At 46.4% G+C, this 24,274-nt stretch overlaps 1 protein-coding gene across 2 annotated transcripts; it reads left to right on the top strand.

Moving 5' to 3' along the window:
• The first annotated feature begins 1,035 nt into the window (after positions 1-1,035).
• On the top strand, positions 1,036-23,887 carry Ubac1 (UBA domain containing 1). Of its 2 annotated transcripts, XM_028772855.1 has the most exons (10): positions 1,036-1,341; positions 6,516-6,636; positions 7,813-7,886; positions 12,198-12,305; positions 13,369-13,471; positions 13,626-13,734; positions 14,656-14,887; positions 15,805-15,891; positions 16,738-16,876; positions 23,364-23,887. In XM_028772855.1, the coding sequence occupies exons 1-10, from the start codon at positions 1,204-1,206 to the stop codon at positions 23,477-23,479; spliced, it is 1,227 nt and encodes a 408-aa protein (XP_028628688.1). In that variant the 5' UTR covers positions 1,036-1,203; the 3' UTR covers positions 23,480-23,887. The 2 variants fall into 2 exon arrangements, with proteins under 2 accessions (XP_028628688.1, XP_028628689.1); XM_028772856.1 differs by lacking the exon at positions 16,738-16,876 and having other exon boundaries at positions 1,139-1,341.
• The last annotated feature ends 387 nt before the right edge of the window (positions 23,888-24,274 follow it).

Below are 24,274 nucleotides of genomic sequence, written 5' to 3'. Positions count from 1 at the left end.
TTCTGTACCATCTGCCAAGACTCAGATCTGTGGCAAAATCTCATAGATCTTGTCAGAGATAACTATGAACTTCAATTCCTGTTCCTCCTACTTCCACACAACCATTCTTGGATCACTGAAAATTGGTTTTTGTTGTTTAATTTAAAAAGATTTATTTTGTGAGTATTTTGCTTACGTATATGTATTAACATTACTGATATGCCTTTGAAAATCAGAAGAGGGTGTCTGATCTTCAAGATAGTTCTGTGGGTTCTGAGAACTAAACCAGGATCCTCAGCAAGAGTAGAAAGTGATCCTAACCACAGAGCCATCTCTCTATCCCGTGTGTGTGTGTGTGTGTGTGTGTGTGTGCGCGTGTGCGTGTGCGCGTGCACGTGCATGCACATTTGTATGTATTTTATTCAGGCTTGTATTCCAGTGTGGTCTTGAACTCATTATGTAGACAAGGATGACCTGCCTGAACCTCTGGTTCTGCCTAAGTGCTAGGATTATAAACCTGTGCTGCGCCGAGGATCAAACCCAGGGCTTTGTTCATGACAGACAAGCACTTACAACTGTGACACATTTCTAGTGCCCTGATCCAGACGTTTTATATTTTTCGCTGACAACTCTAAGATGTTGTGTACTTGACTCTGGAGCCCTTTTCAAATTCCAACAGACCAGCGAATCAGGTAACAAAGCTGGACGGTGCTGAAGTAATGAGGTATCTGGAGAACTACAACTCCCGGTATCCTCACACATTTTTTATTATTATTATTATTATTATTATTATTATTATTATTATTATTATTATTATTATTATTATTATTATTAATTATTATTATTCTTGGGCCGTGAGCCTGCCTGGGAACGACAACTCCCGACGTGCCTCGGCGCACTTTACCTATTTCCGGCGCAGCGTGGGCACCAGCGGAACGCCTACCAAAAAAACCACATTTCCCGGCATACCCACGGGCGCCCATAACGCACTTCCGGCGCGGCTGCGACAGCGCGCTCCCGGCGGCTACGGCGACGCGGGCAGTGCCAGCGAGGGTACAACTCCTGCCCCTTCAGTGACGGGAGGCCGAGCTGACAGGAGCCGGGGCGGGGCGGCGGCGGCCAGCGAAGGAGCGCGCGGCGGCCCGGCCCCGCCCCTGGTCCTCCCGCCAGCCCCAGTGACCTTCACGGGTTCGGGCGGCGGGTGCAGGCCTGGGCGGCGGCGCGATGTTTGTGCAGGAGGAGAAGATCTTCGCGGGCAAGGTGCTTCGGCTGCACATCTGCGCAGCCGACGGCACCGAGTGGCTGGAGGAGGCGACCGAGGACACATCGGTGGAGAAGCTCAAGGAGAGTTGCCTCAAACATGTAAGGCCGAGCTCCTTACGTCCCAGTTCCACCTCTGTCTCCGTTCTGGAAACCAGAAACCTAGACTTCTGTCCCAGACTCCGCCCTAGCCCCAGACTCCCATCTGCACCGACACTCCTATCTCTATCTAGACGCCAGATTTTCGCTTCTGCCTGGACCCGACCCCACGTCCCGCAGTGTAGCCCGCTGCTCCCAGCCTTCGCTCCTCCGGGCAGGGACAACGCCTCCCGCTCCTTTTCTCTACACACCTCTAATCACAAACCTAGCGGCTCAGAGAAGAGCATCTAGCCCAGCTGATGGGCGAACTTTATTTAATTTCTGCAGTGTGCTAGGGAGGTGAAGGCGAGAATGAACGGAGACTGGGAGAGGCAAAAGCAAGGGCTCATAGTTTTCTAGTCTTGGGGCTTGCCTGCTGTTGAGATGAGGTTTCAGTTTTCTCCAGAAGCTGGAAGTAACTAGATCCCATTGTAAGAGGACCGGCTCCTTGCCTGAAGAGCCAGCTGCTAGGAGCCCCTAGCCGGGACTTGGCACTTAGCTGTAGTCACTTAAAATAGTGCCGCTGTAGGACAAGTCCCTAGGCTTCTGCTTTCTACAGGGGCAACAGTTGATTGAGTGGGAAGGTCCAGGATAACTGTCTCCTTGCCAGAAAGTGGCATTTGTTAAGTTTACTTACATTCAGTGTGCTTTGTACCATAGTTAGCCCTTTAGTTTTAGATAGTTAAGTCTTGGGATTAGTTCTTGATGCCATCCCGGCTCTAAGTGCTCTCAGTTAAAGGTGAAACAGATGCCTGTTAAGACACTGGTGGCCTATGGAAGCACCATACCAGACATGATTAGTGCCAGACAGCTTTTTAGAGGGGACTCTTCGGAACATTAGGGATCTTCAGCAGTAGATTGGCTTAGAGTTCAGCATTGTGTTTCCTCTAAAAGCAGTCTTCAAGTTACTATAGCAGCTGCTTACAAAGGATGCTTTATCATCTGTGTGCCTTTGTGTAGTCAGTGGTAATGTCAGGCAGGCTCCAAGAGATTTGTTTCAAGCCCCTCTTCTGCAGTGCATTAGATGTTGAGTAACCATGGGTCTTGGTGTCTGTGGTTCACCTCAGTGAGGCTCACATGCTTAAGGGCAAAATGTATTTAGACAGCCCAAGGAGTCCCCAACCTTTAAGCTTGTGCTGAGCCTGTGGGTTTTCTCAATAGCAAGACCTAGAGGCTTAGCACAGGCTTAAAGGTTGGAGCCTCCTTGGGCATCCAGACTGTTCCCTAGTATCCAAGCTGGCCTAGTGCTGTGCTGTGTCATCCCCTAGGTCAGGTTCCTCAGGGCTGAGCTTGGGATGACCTCAAAGCCAGTGTAAGGATTAAAGGAATGAAAGGTGGTGTCAGCCCCAAGCCACAGCAGCGTGGGATGTCCCCTTCACGGCTGTGGTGTCTTCCTAACTCCCTCATGGTGTGAATATACAGAATGAGCCTCATGGTGTGGATATACAGAATGAGCATGGCGGTATTTTATGAAGGGAATGGGGAGGTGATTTGCAGACGCTTATTGATAAACTTTAGGAGCCGCGTGGTTAGACAGCAGGTTTTGATATGATGCTAATTATTTGTGATGCCTAATGTTCCAGTTGATACTGGAGTTGTGCCATTTTGACCGTTTTTGTCATTATTCTTGTTTAAACTGTGATTTTATTCTACTCTGCATCCTCCAGGTATGAGGGCTGAAGCAGCAGGAGAATTCACAGCATACGAGATATTGTAAATTACAGGATCAGAGAGTGGAGGCATCAGCACGGACCCACCTTCAGGTCCCATTAGCTCTAGGAGTCACAGTGTATTTATTAGAAAAGAGGATTTTTCTCGTTGTACCTGACTGTCTCCTTGGAAACCTGTCGTGCACAAGATATTGCTGTCTTGACTTGACTTCTATTTTCTTTACTCTTCTGTGTACACTGGTTACTGGAGTTGTTATTATTATTATTTTATTATTTCTTCCTGAGGGGTATTTTTTTAAACATTTTTTAAAATTTTCTCCCACAACACTCCTGGGAGTTTTCAGCTGTATCAAGGAAAGGCTTATTATTAAAATTCTTAAGGAAATAGATTTGTTTTTTGCCTTCCCCTTTTTGTTTTATTCAAAGTGACTTCACCATGGTATTCCCCAGCTTCCACTGTCTAGGAAAGGGACACAGTAAGCCCTCTTTTCTAAAGGGGGTTAGTGGTGGTGTGGTGTGATGGAGCTGTAGTGTGGGGAAATTTTTCTATGGTGTAAAGCATCTGGATGAAGCACAAGACTTCTCCCAAGCCTAAACTGTCCCAGGTCCTGTGAAGATTCAGGTCCTGTCATCTTTCCATGACGTACAGAACGAGACATGAGCAGAAGCTAATGACAGACACTTCTGGGATATGTGCACATGAACATAGGGTTGTGGTGTTATGTAGTGTGATGACCTGTGTCATGACTTGTTCCTGGTGTGCTGCTGACATGCTTCAGAATACAGTTACTATTTTTTAATTATGTTTCAGACTGTATTCTGAACTTGACAAATCTGCGAGGATTAACCAGGGATTTTAGAATTTTAAGCATCCCACTTAGTATTTTTGGAAGCAGAATGGGTGTTCTACTGTTTTGGTTGTTGTAACTGGGTACCACATCAAAGCAAATGAAGGGATATTTATTTTGGTTCATGGTCTGAAGGGATACAGTTCTTTATGGTGGTGGAGATGGGGGTACAGTGGCAGGTAGCTCTGTTAATGAGGACCTGGGGCTGCTTGCTCACATATCTTTGGATCAGGAAGCAGAAAGAGCAGTTGGCTGACTTCTTTGTATTCAGTCTGGAGTTCCAGCCCATGGGATAGGGCTCCCACATTCAGGCTTGGTTTTCTTCTATCTCATTTAATTATCTATGGAAAAGCCCTCATAGACACCCAGCAGTGTGCCTTATCGATGCTGAGGGTATTTCTTAGTTCAGACAAATTGACATTATTAAAGAGCCATTTTCAGGTTCAAGGAAAGTTGAGGTTTGGGGCTGGAGGGATGGCTCAGAAGGTAAGAGCACTGGCTGTTCTTCCAGAGGTCCTGAATTCAATTCCCAGCAACCACATGGTGGCTCACAACCATCTGTAATGGGATCAGATGCCCTCCTCTGGTGTGTCTGAAGACAGCAAGAGTGTTCTCACATACATCAAATAAATAAATAAATAAATAAACAAACAAATCTTTAACAAAAAAAAGAAAAGAAGAGAAAGTTGAGGTTCTCTTCTTCGTCACAATGGTGAGTAAGTTGGTTGCTGTAAGTTAGATATGTCTTATAGCCCTTAGCCTTAACCTTTGTCTCTGTGTGATGGTCCACTTTTCAACACTGGTTTCAATCTGAGACTGATGCAAGATTCTGGTACTCTAAAATTCCAGGGTCTAGAGGGAAATACATGCTTCTGTTTCTTCTTCTCTTCTGGTTAGCAGCCATATATACAAAGGTTCTTTGTTGAGTTTGTGCATCATGGTACCCAAGATGCCTTCCAGAACCTCCAGGAAGGCCTGAGGAACCTGTGCCTGAATGTGCGAGGGGGCCCATTCTCCCCTCCAGGCCTGTGTTAGTCCCTTTCAGGTTTTAGAAAGTACTAGCGAGCCCTCTCACTGGGTTTCCTGGACTACTTCTAACACCAGGAACCCATAGCAGCAGAAATAGTTATAGTCTATGACTTTGTTCTGAATTTGAGAGGGGCTGCAGCTGACTTTATGTGTGATACCTGGGCCTGGGAAACTTGTGTGATGCTGGGCAGTGGTGGACTTGTGGAAACTTGTACAAACTCGGGTGAGTATACCTAGTGATGAACACACAGGCACAGTGAGTCCCCATTTGTGCCATGTGGTACCAGCAGGGTGTTCTTGGTCTTTTTCTCCTTGACAATCAGATATATGATAGGTGTGACCCAAAGACAGGCAGGACTGTGTCATTGGAGACGGTGTGTTTGCATTCTATATGAATGAGTGCTGGAGCCTGGCTGAGATTATAAGCTACTATGGTAGAAGGTTGATGGGATTGCATAAGCCTCCACTCAGTGTGTGAAGTCACTTGTCATGAGGTAGGTGCCTGTGGGATCACCTGTTGGGTCCTTTCAGAGGTGCTGTCTTCCTTGGTAGCACTGATAGTTTCCTTTCCACCTCCTCTGCCTGATACTATCACTAGGTTTTTTGGCCCTGGAGACATAAACACAGGTGTGTGCCCCTGATCTCCTGTAGGCTACATCTGGAGTATAGATATTGGGCCCAAGGCTAGGCTGAGGCCAGTTGTTCACTGTGTCCGCTGAGGACTATGTGGTATTCAGTGGGCAGGTGTTGCCTCCTTGCTCCTGGAAAGCAGTCTTCTCTCTGTGCAGTTTTTCTGCCTTTTGTGTGACTGCTGAAGAAAGAAAAGCAAATGCATAAAGCAACTAGATCTTCAGATCCTCAGAAGACCACAGGCATATATTCGTCTAAAAGTCATTTTCCAGATCTTTCCAAACTAAAGTGATTTGGGTTGCAAGTGCTTATCAGTAGGATTTTGTGTTCGAAAGCTCTTAGCCATCCCAAGAGTCTACTGTGGGCTGGTTATAAGCTTGGAAGCGTGGAGGGTTCAATGCTTGCTGGCAGTTTACTCAGCTGTTTTTTAAATCATGTATGGGTATTCTTTACTGTCATTTATGCCTTAATGTCTTGACTAGTATGAAAATGCAATAATTCCATGGGTTGGAGATGGCTCAATTGGTAATGTGTCTTCTGTACAATCATGAGGACTTGGGTTTGGATCCCCAGTGCCTGTGTAAATGCCAGGGGCAGCAGCATAGCTGTCACCTCAGCATTAAGGTGGGGTGAGGAGGATGGCAACGCTGAGAGGATCTTGACCCTGTTGGCCAGTCAGCATAGTTGAGTTGATAAATCAAGTTCTCAAATGAGAACTAATGTCTCAAAAAATAAAGTGAGTAGTTGAGGAAGACCCCCCCCCAGCATTAGCCTCTGGCTGCCATATGCTTGTGGAAACACATATACATACCCACATGGAAATATATATACATTATACATACATACACGACAAAGAGGGAGCCTTAGTAACTCCATGTGTGGCTTGAGATGCCAGGCTCTATGTTATTCCTGTCATAATTTACTTCCAATTTAGAGATTTGTGGCTTAATTCTTCCCCCAGGGTGCTCATGGGAGCTTAGAAGACCCCAAGAATGTGACCCACCATAAGTTAATACATGCTGCTTCAGAGAGGGTGCTGAGTGACAGCAAAACGATCTTGGAAGAAAACATCCAGGACCAAGGTAAGGAGGGTGTGAGCAAACTCCACAGAGCATGGGGCCTGCATCCCTGGGTCACCCACAAGGCTCTTTCCTGAATTTAGACACAAGCAGGAGAAGCAGATTAACTCTGGGTTTTTTTTTGTTTGTTTGTTGTTTGTTTTTTTTAATTAAAAGAAGTACATGTTTTGATGTACTTAAGAAAAGTAGCAGAAGCCGAACAACTGGCAGATATCAAAGAAGCCAAACTTGAGTGTTATGTTTAGTCCTGTTTTAAAGCAAAACCAGTTTCTGGAGCTTCTGTGGCTTTATTCTTGTGCTGGAAGTACTCATCACAGTGGCTGGCTGTTTGAGGGTCTGAGTGAGATACTTCTGTTCTGCACACCCACTTTTCATTTATGCTTGGCTCTGGGACAAAACTTGTTTTCTGTATGTCATTCAAATAAGGACTTATGATGACCTATGACCAAACTCAAAATGAAGGGGGAGGTGACCTCACTCTCCTCCCCCGCTGTGGTGAACTGTGAACTGGCTACAGGTTGCTCATGCTTTAGATTACTATCTGTTGCCTCACATATTTTTAGAACTGAGCCCTTGAAAATAAAGACATTATGCAAGATGTCCACTAGTGCCCTGTGTGGTTATCAGGGATGTGCCATGCCCACCTCTGAAGCCCCAGGTAGGTCATCTATGGTGACCCAGTGGCCACTTCAAAGCTGAGGAGGCGACACTGGCTTGGCTTAGGAGGGACCCAGGGATCCCACTTTCTAGCCTTAAGCATTAAGCAACATCCTTGTGTCTCATGTGCATATGTGGTTTGTGTGTGTACACATGTACACACACACACACACACACCAATATATGTATGTGTAAATATGCATGTGGAAGTCTGGGCTTCACATCTATTCACTGAGGCTGAGTCTCTTGTGGAACCCAGAGCTTGTCTATTCAGCCATTCTGGCTAGCCAGCTTAATTTGGGGATTTTTAGTCTCTGCCTCCAAGTGGTATAACTATGGGCAGACTGCCATGCCCACCTGTCATTCTTATGGCTCTGAGGATTTGAACCTCAGTCCTCCCTTGTGTATAGCAAGCCCTTAAGCCACTGAGCTATCTCTCTGTCCCCCATTTGGTACCTTTTATGTCATTTATAGCTATGGGGAAGTAACTGACTTCATAAATATAACTTATTTTTTTTCTAGATGTCTTGTTATTGATAAAAAAGCGTGCTCCTTCTCCACTCCCTAAGATGGCTGATGTCTCAGCAGAAGAAAAGGTAAGTTTCAACGTTAGGAACTAGGGCTCTTCATTGCTAGGTATCTTTCATGTGTCAGACTTCAAAGAAGTCCTTGAGTTATTTTCTGGGACTGTATAGTCTCTCCACAACATGTGTGGTATAAGGGGCCCTTCATCATGACCGTGCCTGTTCTGCTCTGAGTGTGTTCATGATTGCTGAATGGTGGCAGAAGAGAGTGAGAACATTGTCCTCAGCGGGTGCTTCCTCCGTGCTGCTGCCAGTGTGGATCCTGTACATGAAGGGTTGGCGTGCAGAGAGGTTACAAGCAGCTGCACACCTGGTTTGGCCTGTGTGTGTCCTTGCAATTTTGCACTTATGCTGAGTTCTATGTCTTGAAGTCTGTGTTAGAGTGTCATCTGTGGCTTGTACCTTCTCTTTTTCTAGGGGCCTTAGGAAAGCTACCCCTTTGTCTCTTGTACAGTGGCTGCTCCAGCCCATCCTTCAGCAAGGCTCTCTAATGCAGTGCAAGATGCATCCTGTCAGGCTGTCTACTCTGACACCAGACCACATGCCTGTGCCTAGTGGAGGGAAATGGTTTATAAAGATTGTTTATTTTGTTATCTGTGTATTTCTATGAGTCTCTGTGTCTGTGCCCACACAGGTCAGGAGAGGCTGTCTGATCCCCTGGAGCTGGAGTTATACATGGATGAGAGCCTCCTGAAGTGGGTGCTAGGAGCTGAATGGAGATGTTTTGGAAGAGTAGCAAGCACTCTTCAGTGCTGCGCTCTCTCTCCAGTCCTAGGATGTGCTCTTTTAAAGGGCAGTCACCTTTGTTTAACACTTTTTCCTGTCTCAGGGCTCTGGAGTTTCTTATACATGCTTTGAATGCCAGGGAGAGAGTATTGGTCTTAGAGAAGGATCAGGCCAGCTCGTGGGTGGACCTATGGCCTGATAGAAGATGAGTTATGCTGGGGTCTATGCTGAGGCCAAGGATATAGAAGAGTGCCAGGCCTTCACATCCTCCTTATCTTTGGCCACCTGGCCATGGTGATGGGTGGGTGTGGGTGTGGGTACAGTCAGCAGCACGTGGGCAGGCCGCTCCATCCATCTTCACCAGACAGATCCTGGGCCTCACCCTGCTTTTCTAGCCAATAGCAGAGCTCAGATTACAGTCCTAACTGGATGTTTAGACTTGAAGTCCCAGTAACTATTAAGAACATAGTTCTGGGAGCTGATGAGGTGGCTCAGTGGTTAAGAGCACTGGCTGTGCTTCCAAAGGTCCTGAGTTCAATTCCCAGTAACCACATGGTGGCTCATGACTGTCTATAAGGGGATTTTATGCTCTCTTCTGGCAGGCGAGTATACATTAAGAACACTCATTAATAAGTAAGGAAGGAAGTAAGGAAGTAAATAATAAATAAAAAAGAACATAGTTCTGACCACAAACTATGTACCCTGCTGCTTGCTTAGGTACTTAAGGTACCTAGCTAATAGCTTGCTAGAGTTGCCTTGACACAGTACCTAAATGGAAAGTTGAAAATCATGGCATTACTTAAGTAAAAATGTAGTCATTAAGAGTCAAAGAGTACTACAAATCTAATAAAATTTGATTCACGTTTCCTAAAGGAAGTCACTCAACTATCAGTGTTAGGGACAGGTTCCTGTTGCCTTATGCATGCCGCTGACACTCCCCCAGCCCACCTCTAATTCCTTCAGCTGCTGTCCTCAGTAACTCTCTTCCTGCTCTCTAGGTACTCTGCTTCATTGCTCTTTCTGGAATTACCACTTCAGATGTGGCTCTTAGTGATAAGGATACAGCTCCCCTCCTAGCCGCTTCCTTTCAGTGACAGTGAGTGCTGACTGAAGCTAGTCCTGTTTGCTTACTGTTGTCATTGAAGTACTCATTTCTGCGAGGAGGATAGCATATTCGGATTTCTTTTTGTCTTGGGCCTGGGGATGTAGCTTTAGTGGTTGAACATTTGTCTTGTGTGTCTAAGGCCTCAGGTGCTTCTGGTCTGTGTGTGTTGTTTGAATTGCTACTGTGCAGCCAGCTCTCCGATTCTCTCTGTGTTGGATGTTGGGTTCCTGTTGCCTCTTTTGGTTGCCACAGACCTGCTTTCTGAACATAGTACTAAGGCTTGTGAGGGCAGAAGGCTCAGCTGAGGTTGTGGGAAGAAGGTGCTTCTGGGTACATTTAGACAGTTGACAGAATTCTGTCACTGAGGTCAGGTGAAGGCTCCCTTTAGTTCCTGGAGGCAGTTTGCATGGCTTTCCATCTCCGCCAAAGAAGCAGAGATTTTCAGCGGTTGAACCTCCTTGTTGGGAAGCGTGATACCCTTTGTAAGGACTCAAAGTAGCTAGGCCCGAAAACCATTTGCTTTTTCTGCATTTAGCTGTGCCATGTGATAAAACCCAAGCCAAGGACTGATGACCCTGCTTACATCTTAGGGTCTTGCAGACTTGGGGACTGTCAGCAGGAAGCATAGGGCTGTGTGAGTTCTGCTTCTGCAGAATTGAGTGCCGTCTTGTCTTCCTTCAGTGTGTCAGACTTGGCATCACTGTGACTTAATGCCTGCAGGAGCATCCTAGAGGAGGAAGGGCTTATTGTGATGTCGACTTTTCAGAAGTTTCAGTCTGGGATCAGCTGGCATCATTGCTTTTAGGCTATAACTGTGCAAAAACATGGTGGAAGAACCAGCAAACAAAAGCTGTTTACTGCATGCTAGTCAGGAACAAAGAAGAGTGACAGGAAGGGACAGGACATACTCTTTAAAACACATCTTCAGCTGGGTGCTGATGTACAGCACTCAGGAGGCGGAGGCAGGTGGATCTCTGAGTTTGAGGCCAGCCTGGACTATGGAGCAAGTCTCAGGCAGCCAGAGCTCCACAGAGAAATCTGTCTGGAAAAAAACAAAACAAACAGATCCACACCTTCAGATCCACACTTTGTCTGACCAGGCCTTGCTCTCCATAATTCTGCCAGCTAACAGTTACTCAGATGTTTTGGGTTTTTCAGGTAAGGCCATGCTGTATAGCTCTTGCTAGCTGTGCTTCTATGTAGACTAGGCTGGCTTTGAACTCTTGGAAGTCTTTTTCCCCTCGCCTCCCAAGTGCTGGTGTTACTAATGTGTGCCACCACAACTGCTTTCTCTGATTGTTCTTGATAATTTCTTTCTTGGTTTCTTTCTCTTCAGCTGTTGTTGGCTGACCTAGTGGGCCATCCTGTGGATTTTACTTAACTGTATCTTTTAACCATTCTATAGCCCTTTTACCTTGCTGCTTTTGCTCTTGTTGGTGGCACCCTAGTGTGCACATACTGGGTGGGTGTGGCTTGGGGTTGCTGGTGCTGAGGTGCCCACCTCCTGTCCTGTTCCTCTCTTCCTCCTTCTCATTACTTGTATTTTTCTTCTTCTTGGTCTTGGAAGTGTTCCTGTGCCCCTGGCCTCTGAGAGCCCTGGAGGCTTGTTGGTGCTTTATGTCTCAGTGGCTTGTGCCAGCCGCCGAGCTTCCTGTGGCAGAGACCTTCTTGTACCCTTCCCGTCTCATCTGTACTGGTTGGCTTGCTGAGTCTGAGCAGCTGGGTTGAACAAGAAGTGAAGCTGTAGTTGGGTGCAGGTTCCCTTTCTTCCTCCTTCCCTTGAGTGCAGCCTCCCACTCTAGGGTCTCAGGCCAGTCAGACTGCTGTTGGCCAAGGCTGTGAGGCAGAGGTACCATTCTGCCTCTTGGATCCCAGAACTGCTCTCTCTAGCCCCAGTAGCCTGCTGCCCTTTTGTTGGTTGATAGAGCCTTGCTCTTGATAGGTTCTGCCCTGTGGGCTCTTGGCATTAGCCATTGCCCCAGCCATCCTTTGTGTCTATCTTCTAACCATTTTGTAGCTCGTTTACCTGTACACTGTTTTCTTCCTGTACCTTCTGAATTTGCTGAGTGCTGTGGCCACTGCTGGTTTTATTTTCTCTCCTATCTCCCTTATCTGTAAGCTTCTGCCACCTTCGTCTTTAACTTTCATTCATGGAAGTTTGAGAGGCCTCCTAGGTTCACTGCAGCTGTGTCCTTCCTCTGGAGGCCTTTCCCCAGCCCCAGTGAAGCACCACAGGACCACCACTCTGCAACACCATCCTCTCTGTCTTCATATGCATATGGTTTGTAGCAGGTGAGGTCATGTCTGGAGTATCTTGTTAGGCTTCTGCTTCCAGTTCTGTGCACAGAACTTTCCAGAATCCTCTAGCTCAAGGGGATCATACCTAAGGCTTAGAAGGTTACTGTTCTTCTTTTCTCTGGGCTGTTCCATATTCATTGTCATACTCTTCATGGTCCTTGGTGCTTTTCTGACTTGAGTCATTTTCTCTGCAGAAGAAACAAGAGCAAAAGGCTCCAGACAAAGATGCTATTCTTCGAGCAACGGCCAACCTGCCTGCCTGCAGCACAGATCGGACTGCTGTCCAAACCACCATGAGAGACGTGAGCCTTGTGTGGGGCTTGGGGAAGAAGCTCTTTAAAAGTGCTTGGGGATGGTATGGTGACTGGCATATGCTTGTGGCTCTGGCATTCAGGAGGATGGCTTGAGCTTAGGTTTGAGGCTAGCCTGGATATTATAATTAAGACCACCCTTTACCCCCTTGAAAAAAGAATCTGAAACAGAATATTCAGGAACCCTTTACTACTTTTGAGCTGTTCCAAAATTTATAATTTTTTCAGACTACAAAGTTGACAAGATACCTGTAGTACTGGACAGACAGACAAGCTGTATGGAAATATAATGTCTTTGCTCTGAATACAGCAAAGCTTTCAGGGAATAGTCTGACAAGGAAACTAAGCTAAAGTCAAAGCCTGCAGCATGTGCACATGGACCAACAGTGATAAGATGTGCTTGTGTGTGCAGGACCTGGGGAAAGTGGTCACCATTCCATGGTCCCGATCCATCTGGGAGCCAGACCTCTCTGAAGAGACCTCTTTTGGAGAGGTCCTTTTGATAAGAGCTTTGTTGTTCTTCAGTGACTGACTGGGAATGTGTCCTCTGCCTGGGTCCAGCCCTCCACCCAGCCTCTCAGGAGGCTTTAGGCTGTGGTGTTCCATCTCTAGGCCCTGTACTAGACAAGGGCTGCTGTGCCAGTCTAGTGTTTCGATGTTCTTTGTTAGTTTTTGAGACAGTAGTCTCACTGTGTAGACCAGGTTGGTTTTGAGTTCACAGAGATCTGCCTCCCTCTGCCTTCCAGCTCTGAGATTAAAGGTAAGGGCCAACATGCCCTTGTAGATTTGGAGGGTTATGTCTGGGATAGGGTTGCAGATTTAAGCAAGTTTGTTGGACATTCTGAGAAATAATCTTTTTTTTTTCTTTTTTTTTTTTTTGAGACAGGGTTTTACTGTATAGTTTAGGTTTAAACTATACAGTAGTTATAGGCTACTGTAACTGTTAGTTTAGGCTCAAACCCCCAGCAATCTTCTTTTCTCAGCTTCGCAAGAGTAGGGATTACAGGTGTGCATCACTGTACCGGGCATGATCTCTTTCTTCATTCCACTGCAGTTTCAGACAGAACTCCGGAAGATCCTAGTGTCTCTCATTGAGGTGGCACAGAAGCTGTTAGCACTGAATCCTGATGCAGTTGAATTGTTTAAGAAGGCAAATGGTATGAGTGGCTCCTAGCCTGCACCTTTTGATTACTGGGGGAAAGAGGATTTGGCATCAATAATTGCTAGGTGAGGTGAGCCTCTGCAGATGAGGCTGTGGGTCTTCAAAGGGCTTAAGAATCTCCTCATGGCAGGCCTTGTCTTTCTCCTCAGCTATGCTGGATGAAGACGAGGATGAGCGAGTGGATGAGACTGCCTTGCGGCAGCTCACAGAGATGGGCTTTCCTGAGAGCAGAGCCTCAAAGGCCCTTCGGCTGAACCAGTATGCTTTCTTTCTTCTTGGCCTGCGTTTCCCTGTGATTCCCCTTCTAATCTCCAGAGTCATACTTTTTAAGATTTATTTAAAATTTTTATTTATCTGTGTATATGTATATGTGTCTGTGGGTGCCCATAGAAGCCAGAAGAGGAAGTTGGGTTATCTGGAGCTAGCATTACAGACTGTTGTAAACTGCCTGACATGGATACTAGGAATCAACTCAGGAGCTAGTCTTCTTAATCTCTGAGCCAGCTCTCCAGTCCAATTGAGTCATTTCTAATTGTGTGTTTTAATAGAGGCACCGTATCGTTGTGCTCCAGAAGTACTTTCATTTATGATCTTTTTGGGATGTGTGTGTGTGTGTGTGTGTGTGTGTGTGTGTGTGTGTGTGTGTATTGAGGGTCTCTGTTACCTATGCTGGTCTTGAACTCCTGGACTTAGGTAGTCCTTCTGCCTTAGGCTCCAAAGTAGCTGGGACTGAAGGTCTGAACCACAATACCTGCCTGTTAGAAGGGTTAAAAATCAGTCTGTAAATGTGCCCTGCACTCTCAAGTTAGGAGAGCTCTGAGCCAGACCTGCTCCTGGCCGGACAGAGATTCTTAACAGTCTTCTTGCACATCTGGTTTTAATACTCACTCAGACCCCATATGAAGTCTGTAGACCAGAACTGGTCAACAGCAGTGTTCTTTGTGCTGCACACCTAGGACCTGGACTCCTTTGTCTCTTGTGTTTTGGGCATGTGTTTATGCTTGTTTTTTGGGGGTTGGAGGTGTGAGGTCTATGGAGGTTTCCATCCCAAGAGACCATCTGCTGCCATTGCTGCTGCTGGTCTTGCTATCTCTTTTGAAGCATGTTGGAGTACATAGGATAGGAAAGTTCTAGTAACCATCTTGGAGGAGTTAAGAAGAATCTCTTGTCCCCTTCTAGCATGTCAGTGCCTCAGGCCATGGAGTGGTTAATTGAACACTCGGAAGATCCAGCTATTGACACACCTCTTCCAGGCCATGCCTCTCAAGCAGGGGCAAGTGCTGCAGCTACCACCTCCACCTCCTCTGAAGCTGGTGTGGGAACTAGTGTTGAAGATGAGGATACCCGGGATGAGCTCACAGAAATCTTCAAGAAGATACGCCGGAAAAAGGAATTCCGAGCCGATGCTCGGGTAAGTGATGGGGGCCTCAGTATGGAGGTTGGGTTTGTGGTTGTGTTGTGCAAGGAAACCAGGAGGCCTGGAGTCTATGGGAGTTCTCATTCAGGCTTGGGACTTGGTTCCTCATATATAAAATCCATGCTTGGGTCTAGGTGGCTTCTTCCTGCTCAGTGACATCTCCATACAAGCTTCTGTCCTCTACAAGTGCTGCTGGACCTGTTGCTGTGGCCTTTGGGTAGACAGTGTTCAGAGAGCTAGAGGGACATGTTGTGGGCTGGCGAGGGAGGGGGAGTGCATCATGCTGGCTACTGGGTAACGATATAGGATACCTGTGTTGCCTTCCGTCAGCTGCTGCAGGTACACACTTATGGTCACACCTTACCATTACTGCACGGGTACTTTCTCCTTTGTGTTCTTTATGCATCTCCCTGTTCTTTGCTGGAGTTTTAATTCTTCCTTTGGCCTTTACTTTCAGGTTATAGATTAGCCCACTCAGGCTGCATGCTACCTGCTCCCTAGATTTTGGCATGTTGAATAAATGTTTTTCTTAGGGTATCATCTGTGGCTTGGATTTTCTATAAGAATCCCACTGGCCAGGTTGGGAGGTTTCTGCAGACAAATGGAGCTTTACTTCTGCAGAGCTAAGGAAAACTGCCACCTAGGGCCTGTGTTTCACAGTGGTCCTGGTGTAGTCACATGCAGTAGCAAATGCCCTTCCAAGGCTCCGACTTCTCTCCTTGGCTGCAGAGATGAAACATTTCCTTCCTTTGCCTTGGTTTTAAGGGAGGGTGCTCTTTCCTGCCTCGTGTGTGCCAGATGCTATCTTCTGCCTGCAACTGTCACTGAAGGGAACTTGCACTTCGGGTGATACTGCCCCTGGTGGCAATGTCCTTTGCTAGGGTGCTGACCAGCTTGTTCTTCCCTCTTAGGCTGTCATTTCGCTGATGGAGATGGGCTTTGATGAGAAGGAAGTGATTGATGCCCTCAGAGTGAACAACAATCAGCAGAACGCTGCTGTGAGTTCCGCTTTGAGCCTCTCACGTCCCCTGTACCTCATGTGGCATGCATTGGGAATGTCCCTTGTGTCAAGACTTCCACACATAATTGGTGATGGCACTTTGTATGTGAAATGTTAGGACAGATGGTTCAAATAGAAACTGAGAATACCCTGAACCCACAGTGCTTTTTGTGTGCACATTCTATTAGCAGCGGGCTATAAGCTGTTAAAATAAATACCATAGGATGGGTATGGGTGTATACCTTTAATTCCCAGCACTTGAGAGGAGAGGCAGGCAGATCTCTGAGTTTGAAGTTAGCCTGCTCTATAGAGCTAGTTCCAGGACAGCCAGGGCTACACAGAGAAACCTTGTCTCAAAAAAAAAAAACCTAAATAAACAAATGAAAAAGGATTGAATATCATGCCATTAACACATAGCACAGCTGACAGGCTCTTGGTCCTGGGAGGCCTCTGTGCTGGGTCTGTGATCGCCTCACTTGTGTGTGGACTCAGGGCTCAGACAGCTGAGACACAATTCTGGATCCAGACTCTCCAGGCTCATTGCTGTGGAGAGATACTATCATACTGGGATTCCCTTAAAGAAAGCAGGGTGTTTGGGACTGTGTTGTGACCAGGGCCATGACTGTGGTCAAATTGAACTGCAGTGCCAGGTCTTCTAAGAAACCTAGACTGATATTTCCTTCTGTCTCTACCCTAGCTGAATGTGGACCAGGTTTGTACGTGTTAGGGCCCCTTCCAGGCATTGCAGCCATGGGGGCTTGTGGAGAGCCACAGGAAGGGACAGGTGAGCTTCACATACTTTGAGAAGGAACTAACAGCTCGTCTGGTGTTCTTGGGTTTTTAGTGTGAATGGCTGCTGGGAGACCGGAAGCCATCCCCTGAGGAATTGGACCAGGGCATCGATCCCAATAGCCCTCTCTTTCAGGCCATCCTGGACAACCCAGTGGTGCAGCTGGGTTTGACAAACCCTAAGACATTGCTAGGTATGTGTGTTTACTTAGGCTAGCTTGGGTGAGAACCACATGGCGGGTGGATTCCCTGCCACAAGACAGGTGCTAGTGAAATGCTTTGGGCACTACTGCTGTGCCACGCAGGTTGGCTTATGCAAAGCATTGTAGCTATGCTTCTGAAAGCCTGGAAGTCAGGCTCTGCCTTGATGGGATGAGCTTCTGCATAGGGGGACTTGGAAGAGCAGAGCAGTGGCCTGTATGGGAATAGGAGATGACAAGACAGTAGGGTTTGGATTTTGTTTATTACTTATAAGGAATTTCTTTGATAATTACTTTTTACTTGTGATAGATATTAAAAATCCACATAAGCCGGGTATTGGTGGCACACACCTTTAATCCCAGCACTCAGGAGGCAGAAGCAGTTAGATTTCTGAGTTCGAGGCCAGCCTGGTCTACAGAGTGAGTTCCAGGACAGTCAGGGCTACACAGAGAAACCCTGTCTCGAAAAAAAACAAACAAAAAACAAAACAAAAATCCACATAATGGGGCCAGCAAGATTAGTGGGTATTTTCTGGCAAGTCTGAGTTTGACTCCCAGAAACCACATGGTGAAAGGTGAGAGCTGACTTCTGCTTGTACACTGTGACATGTGCATGCCCCCAATAAATCCTAAAAATAATGCTAAGTCTGCCACTTTAAAAATAGGGCCACGGTGGCCTTTAATCCCAGCAGTCAGGAGACAGAGGCAGGCAGATTTCTGAGTTCGAGGCCACAGGACAGCCAGGGCTACACAGAGAAACCCTGTCTTAAAAACAACCAAAAACTAAACCAAAACAAAAAAGTAATAGAACAAAATAGTTAGGAACATGCCATTCGTTTGAAAACTGTCATAGTGGCCACTCCTATATCTCAGCACTTGGAAGGCGGAGGCAGGAGATTTGAGAGGTCTAGGTCGGCCTGGTGGCCTTCTCCCTGCACAGTGGTTACCATCAGTGTCCACAGTACTGGTTCCAGGAGTATGTGCAGACACTCACAATGGAACCTGGAGACTGGTGTGGCTTACACCTGCAGTCTCAGTGAATGACAAGAGTTCCAGGTCAGCTTGACTTAAGAGTGAGATCTTGTCTCAAAGAAACAGCAGAAAACGTGTAGTATTGCTTATGCTCTATAGATTCCTTTTGGCTTCTAATGTAACATCAATGCCAAGAACGTGGCTGTGATTCTGAACTGTTCAGGGGTGACAACAGGATGGAAAGTCCATGTGTGTTTGAAGTTTTTTGTTTGTTTTTAAACCAGCTATGTAGCCGTCTGAATCAAGATGGGCCTCTCCTCAGTGTTTCAGTCTTGTGAGTGCAGAGTCTGACCATCTAGTCACTACTCTCTCTGAGTCGCACATGCCCTTCCAATACATCATCATCCCCTACACACAAGCGTGGCCATGACCCCAAGGCTTGTCCTTCCTTGGCTTTCCTGTAGGGTTTGGCCACTCTTATACATATTTTCTGTGTCACTTGTCCCTGCCGTATAATGTGGCATCACTTTTTAGGCCATTTCTGTAACTGCCATATTTCCTGTGAGGTGGTGTAAACTATTCCATGGGTCAGGAGTGACTGTACCCTGGTGTCCAGTGGTATATGGGTCATCTCCTTGCATGCAGAGACTCTTTCCTGTCCCTCAATGCAAATGGGCTTCTGTGCACTGGGCTTCCAGGGCTAGGGTGAACACAAAGAGAAGGAATTGTTGCCTAGGCCTAACGTCTCTGGTCTAGACGAAGCTCAGCAGTGGGTACAGCACAGGGCTCTACCTGCTTCCATGTCTCTCTTCCTTCTACATTTTTCTTCATTTACTGAGGAAGTTCTTTACACAGTCTGAACACTGGCTCTTTCTAGTTTACTGTGTGTGTTGTCCCATTTCTGGTTTCCTGTCAAGTAGCTTTTGGGAACAGAAGTCCTCTGTTTCCTTGAACCTGTTTTTTTGTTTTTTGTTTTGTTTTGGTTTTGTTTTTTTGTTTTTCTGTTTTTGTTTTTGTTTTTTTTATGGTCAGAAAGACATTTCTCTTAGGTTGTTGAAAAGTTTTGACGTTTCTTTAAGTCTATCATTTAGCTGAAAGTATGCATGTATGTGTGCAGGTTGTAGTTGTAGCATGTACGATAGAAGGAACACAGTTGTCCCTTATGTATTTAAGGCTGTGTTTGGTATTTTCATTGTCTCTGGTCTTTCACACTGAGAACATCCTCCCTTAACCCTTTTCAGGCTGTCTGTAGATCTTTTTTGTTGTTGTTTTTGTGTTTTTCAAGACAGGGTTTCTCTCTGTAGCCCTGGCTGTCCTGGAACTCAGAGAGATCCGTCTGCCTCTACTTCTAAGTGCCAGAATTAAAGCTCTACTCCGCCACCACCTGGCTAATAGTTTTTAAGAAATGTCTTATACTTCCATTGCTGTTCATCACCAAAAGAAGTCAGGACTGCAGCTCAAGCAGGTCAGGAAGCAGGAGCTGATGTAGAGGCCATGGAGGGATGTTACTTACTGGCTTGCTTCCCCTGGTTTGCTCAGCTTGCTTTCTTATAGAACCCAGGACTACCAGCCCAGGGATGGCACCACCCACAAGGGGCCCTCCCCCCTTGATCACAATTGAGAAAATGCCTTACAGCTGGATCTCATGGAGGCATTTCCTCAAGGGAGGCTCCTTATTATGTGAACTCCAGCTTGAGTCAAGTTGACACAGAATCAGACAGTATAAGAAATAAATAGATGTTGCCAAAGGACTTTTTTATTTTTTCTTTTGTGCTAGAGTTTCAGCTCCCGGCATGCTAAGTACACAGTCTATGACTGAGCTTTCTTTTCATATGTCAATATGAACTTTGCCGTCTGTTGGTTAGTGTGTTTTAAGATGCATTTGGTCAGATAAGAGAAGCTCTTCCTTCATTTTAGGTACCGGGTGTTTACTCTTACCTTCTTTAGACTATCAGGTGTATGTTTAGCTACTGTTAGTCCTTTCTCTTTTCTGAAATAAACCACCCAGAGTGAGCACACTTAGTCTGTGCCTGGTGGGCTCTGGGCCCAGAGGCAGGACGGAGGTATGTAGACTGCTCTTTAGAGCAGTAGCCTGTTCAAGGGACAGGGCGTCAGCACTCAGCATAACAGGATTGAGTTGGCAGTGGGCATTTAGCTCCCTGCCGCATCTGCACTGCAGGACTGATGCCATCCCTGCAGAACTCCTGTGAAGGTCCACACCGGCCAGGATGGCCTGCTCATACTATCTCCTGCAGGCATGTATACTTCTCTCAAGCTCTACTTAGATGTTTTTGATGTTTACTAATAAAATAAAAACAACGACCCTGGGCTGGGGTGATGGCTCAGTGAGTAAAGATACTTGCCACCAAATCTGACAACTTGAGGTTGATTCCTGGAACTCAGATGGGGAGAACTAGCTTCTACAAACTGTCTTCTGACTTTCCTGCACAATGAGGTATGCTCTTCTAATACATAAAGAAATAAACTTTAAAAATTAAGAAATCCCCAATCCCATGACCTTTATGTTTTATCAGAAATATATTTATTTTAGCAAATTTGTAAGTAGCAAATTTGTGACTACCTTGAACTCCTTTCATGCGTATATGTCATTCTAGTGCTTCTATTTTTCAGAGTCTTGCTACATAACCTTGGCTGGCCTCAAACCTGTGCTGTCCTCCCACCTTAGCCTTCCCTGTGCTGAGTGTGTGCCTGCCTAGCTTCCGGGCATGTGGGTGTCTGTGCTAGTGGGACAGCAGTCCTGTAGTACAGCTTGTGCGACTCACACATCACTCTCTGTGTTCTCACCATCTGAGACAGTGTTTGGTGAATCCATACCAGTTGTTCTACAGATGTACTGTGTTACTTTGACAACATGGTACCCTGTTTTTGGTCACCTAAATTGCTTTCTGTAAAGGGCATGTTGAGGCAGCAAGCTTTTCTCGTGCCCATACTCTGGGTGCAGCTTGCATTCCCAAGAGTAAGCAGCATGAGATGAGCAGGGCTGGGCCCTGAGCGCTTGCTTCTGTCCTGTCTGCATGTTCTCCTGCCCTCCTGCCATTGCTAACCTTGAAACCTCCTCCCTCTACTGCCACGGCCTGATTGCTCAACCATCTGAGCACTGCATGTCAGCACTGTGGAGCACTTTCCGTTGGGCTCTGCATCTCTTCTTTTCCCTTTGCCCCAGGTATTAGGCATCTGGTCTTCAGTTGTGACACTCATTTTAGAGCTCGTACAGGTAAAGAACACCTGCCCATTGATGCTGTCTTGTAGCTGGTTTTGGCTATTTGTGGATTCTTCTTTCTACCACCCTTCTTCACCCTTTTTCCACTCTTTCAACCCCCTGACACGAGCTGGGGGAGAAAAAAGGAATAGAAGGGAAAGAAAGGGGGTGACAGTAACATTAGACTGCTGACTGGGGGTAGTGTATTCCTTGGGGCAAGTTTGATCTTCATCCTCAGGATATCTTAGTTTCTTCTTATTATTTTGTCTTTGTGCATGACTAAATAAACCACAACCCACAGCAACCAACCCAACAACAACAACCCACCCCACCTCTTGGGGCCCTAGCATTTCTGTACCCTCTGAAAAAGTCTCCAGAATTCCAAATATCACACAATTACAGACACTGCTGCTGGCAAAATCATAGTGTGCTGATGTGGACAGTCTGAAGCAGCCCCATATTCCACACCTGGGGTTAAAACAAAAACATATTCTCATAATATTTTTGTGTTTTTTTAAGAAACCAAAGCTAATGGTTACTGTATCCCTGGTACAGATGTTCCTGATGTGCCTTAATTTCCTAGGTTCACTGTGGTAGTATATATGTCTATGTGAACATGTGTCTGTGCCTCAGATGCCTTCCATGTCACTGTGTAATATACATGCATATATATTCATGTGTGTGCAGATGAACATGTGTCTGTGCCTCAGATGCCTTCCATGTCACTGTGTAGTATACATGCGTATGTATTCATGTGTGTGCAGATGAACATGTGTCTGTGCTGTGGACATGGACATCAGAGGTCCACCTCAGGTGTCATTCCTCAGCTGCCTACATTTCTTACATTATTTATTTGTGTGGGGGAGGGCATACATCAGCATGTGGATGTCAAAGGACAGTTTGCAAGAGGTTCTTTTTCCTTCTACCTTGTGCTTCCCCAGGATTGAACTCAGGTCATCAGACTTGGTGGCCACCTCCTTTACTTGTTAAGCCATTTTGCCAACTCCCATTTTATTTATTTATTTATTTTTTGAGACAAGGTCCTTTGTTAACTTGGAAATTGCTGAGTAGGCTAGGCTGGCTAGCCAGTAAGCCTCTAGGCCCAGGGTCCTTCTGTCTCTACCTCCCCAGTACTGGGATTATAAGCACGTGCTATCATGCCCTGCTTTTTATATGAATACTGGAGATTAAGTCAGGTCCTCAATCTTGTATGGCAAGTGCTTTTATCCATTGAGCCATCTTCCCAGCCTTAATTGTGTGAAACTCTAGGAAATCAAAGTTTACCAGGTGGTGACAGCAGCGGCACACACCTTTAGTCCAGCACTGTGGCAGGCAGAGGCAGGTGGATCTCTTGAGTTTGCGGCCAGCCTAGTCTACAGATCAAGTACTAGGGCAGCCAGGGCTACACAGAGAAACCTTGTCTTGAAAAACCAGGAAGAAAGAAAAGAGGAAAAGAAAAGGTTTTCATTTTAAAAAATACTTTGTTCATGTGCGTGCGTGTGTGCATGCGCATGCACGTGCTTGTGCGTGTGTATGTGTGTGTATGTACGAGATTGTTTTAGTGCTGGACCTTGGGGTCTGTGCATGTTGAGCAAATGATTACTGTGGGACTGTACTCCAGCCTTCCGTGACTTGTTTACTGTGTTAGGGTTGAACATGTAGGTTTTCTGGGATGATGGAATTAAATCTGCTGGTGGCACATGTAGTTAATTCCAGTACTTTGGCGGCAGAGGCAGGGGACTCTCTTGAGTTTAAGGCTAGTCTGGTCTGCAGAGTGAGTTCCAGAACAGCCAGAGCTACACAGAGATTCTGTCTCTAAAGAAAAAAAAATCTGCTGGAGTATATTTGTACCAAGGATTTTTTCCCATGGGCATTTCCTGTGGTGTGTGGAAAGGGGTGTTTGCAAACCTGACTTGAGTCTACTGGTAGCTTTCCAGAGTTGGAGTGCCATGAGTCCAGGCTGTGACTTCTCCACTAGTAGACTATGAGCTGGAGCACACAGGCAGTTCATTGTTCTGTCAAAGGTGTGAACATGCGCAGCTGACCACCCTACCCTGTTGAAGGCTCTGAGTTGAGGTGCTGTGATCACACAGGCAGTCTACTTCCGATGGCCCCTGAAGTCTGTTTGATCAGTAGCTCAGGCACTGTGGTTGGCTCGTAAGGGTGAGTGTCAGGGTCAGCAGTGAGCTCTTTGTGTCCCTGCTCCCTTTCCCTAGAGGGCCATTGAAAAGGCTTAGTATCCTTGTTGGTGTGTGGGTGCTGCCACTCAACTCTGTTGTCTTCCCACAGCATTTGAAGACATGCTGGAGAACCCACTTAACAGCACCCAGTGGATGAACGACCCAGAGACGGGCCCGGTCATGCTGCAGATCTCTAGAATCTTCCAGACACTGAATCGAACGTAGGTGGTGCCTACTGTGCTCCTTGGCTGTGCAGTCTCAGCAGTCTGTGAGGCAGCGGGCACAGGGCCCAGCCGGGATCTTGCCTGGACCACAGCTTCGGTGACTCTCCTTTCCTGACCTAACTGCTTATCAACTTCTGCCATGGCTTGAAAGTTGCAGTCCTAGCTTCTGACAGGTGTTTACAGAAAGTGGCTATTGCACTGGGAAGGTGAATGATTGCTGCCCCATCCTCTCCAGATACTCTGCTGGGCTCCTGAAGTGCTACTTGAATTGACCCTTAGGTGTTTGCTTGTGGAGCCCAATGTATTTTAAAGAAGGCATGTTCTGATCCAAAGTGTTATGTCAAGTGTGCTAATTTAACCAGAATGACTCACAGATGGCTTCTTTAATAAATAACCTTTTTCCTATTTTTACTTGTGTTACTTCATGGCAGCAAGAACATCACATGTACCCCCTAGGCTGTGCACATGCTGCTTCTGGCCAGAGCAAGTGCCATTACCACTTCTTTCTAGACAGTATTTCTTTGTAGACCTGGATGTCCTAGAACTCACTCTAGATCAGGCTAGCCTTGAACTTGGAAATCTGCCTCTCGAACGCTAGGATTAAAGGGGTGTACCACCACCACCCAGCTTTCATGGCTACTTCTTTACTTGGAAATTTGAATTTTCTGGACCCAGTTCAAATTGTGTTTGGGGCTGTGACATTTTGAGTAGCAGGCCTTCCCCCAGGCATAGCGGGTGGAGCAGGGAAGTGTCCTTATGACATTGTGAGTGAGTGTGAGTGTGTGTGAGTGTGTGT

Source organism: Grammomys surdaster, unplaced genomic scaffold (genome assembly GCF_004785775.1).
Source record: "Grammomys surdaster isolate TR1022 unplaced genomic scaffold, NIH_TR_1.0 219, whole genome shotgun sequence".
NCBI classification, from domain to species: Eukaryota; Metazoa; Chordata; class Mammalia; order Rodentia; family Muridae; genus Grammomys; species Grammomys surdaster.
This window is presented reverse-complemented; position numbering and strand designations above follow the sequence as displayed.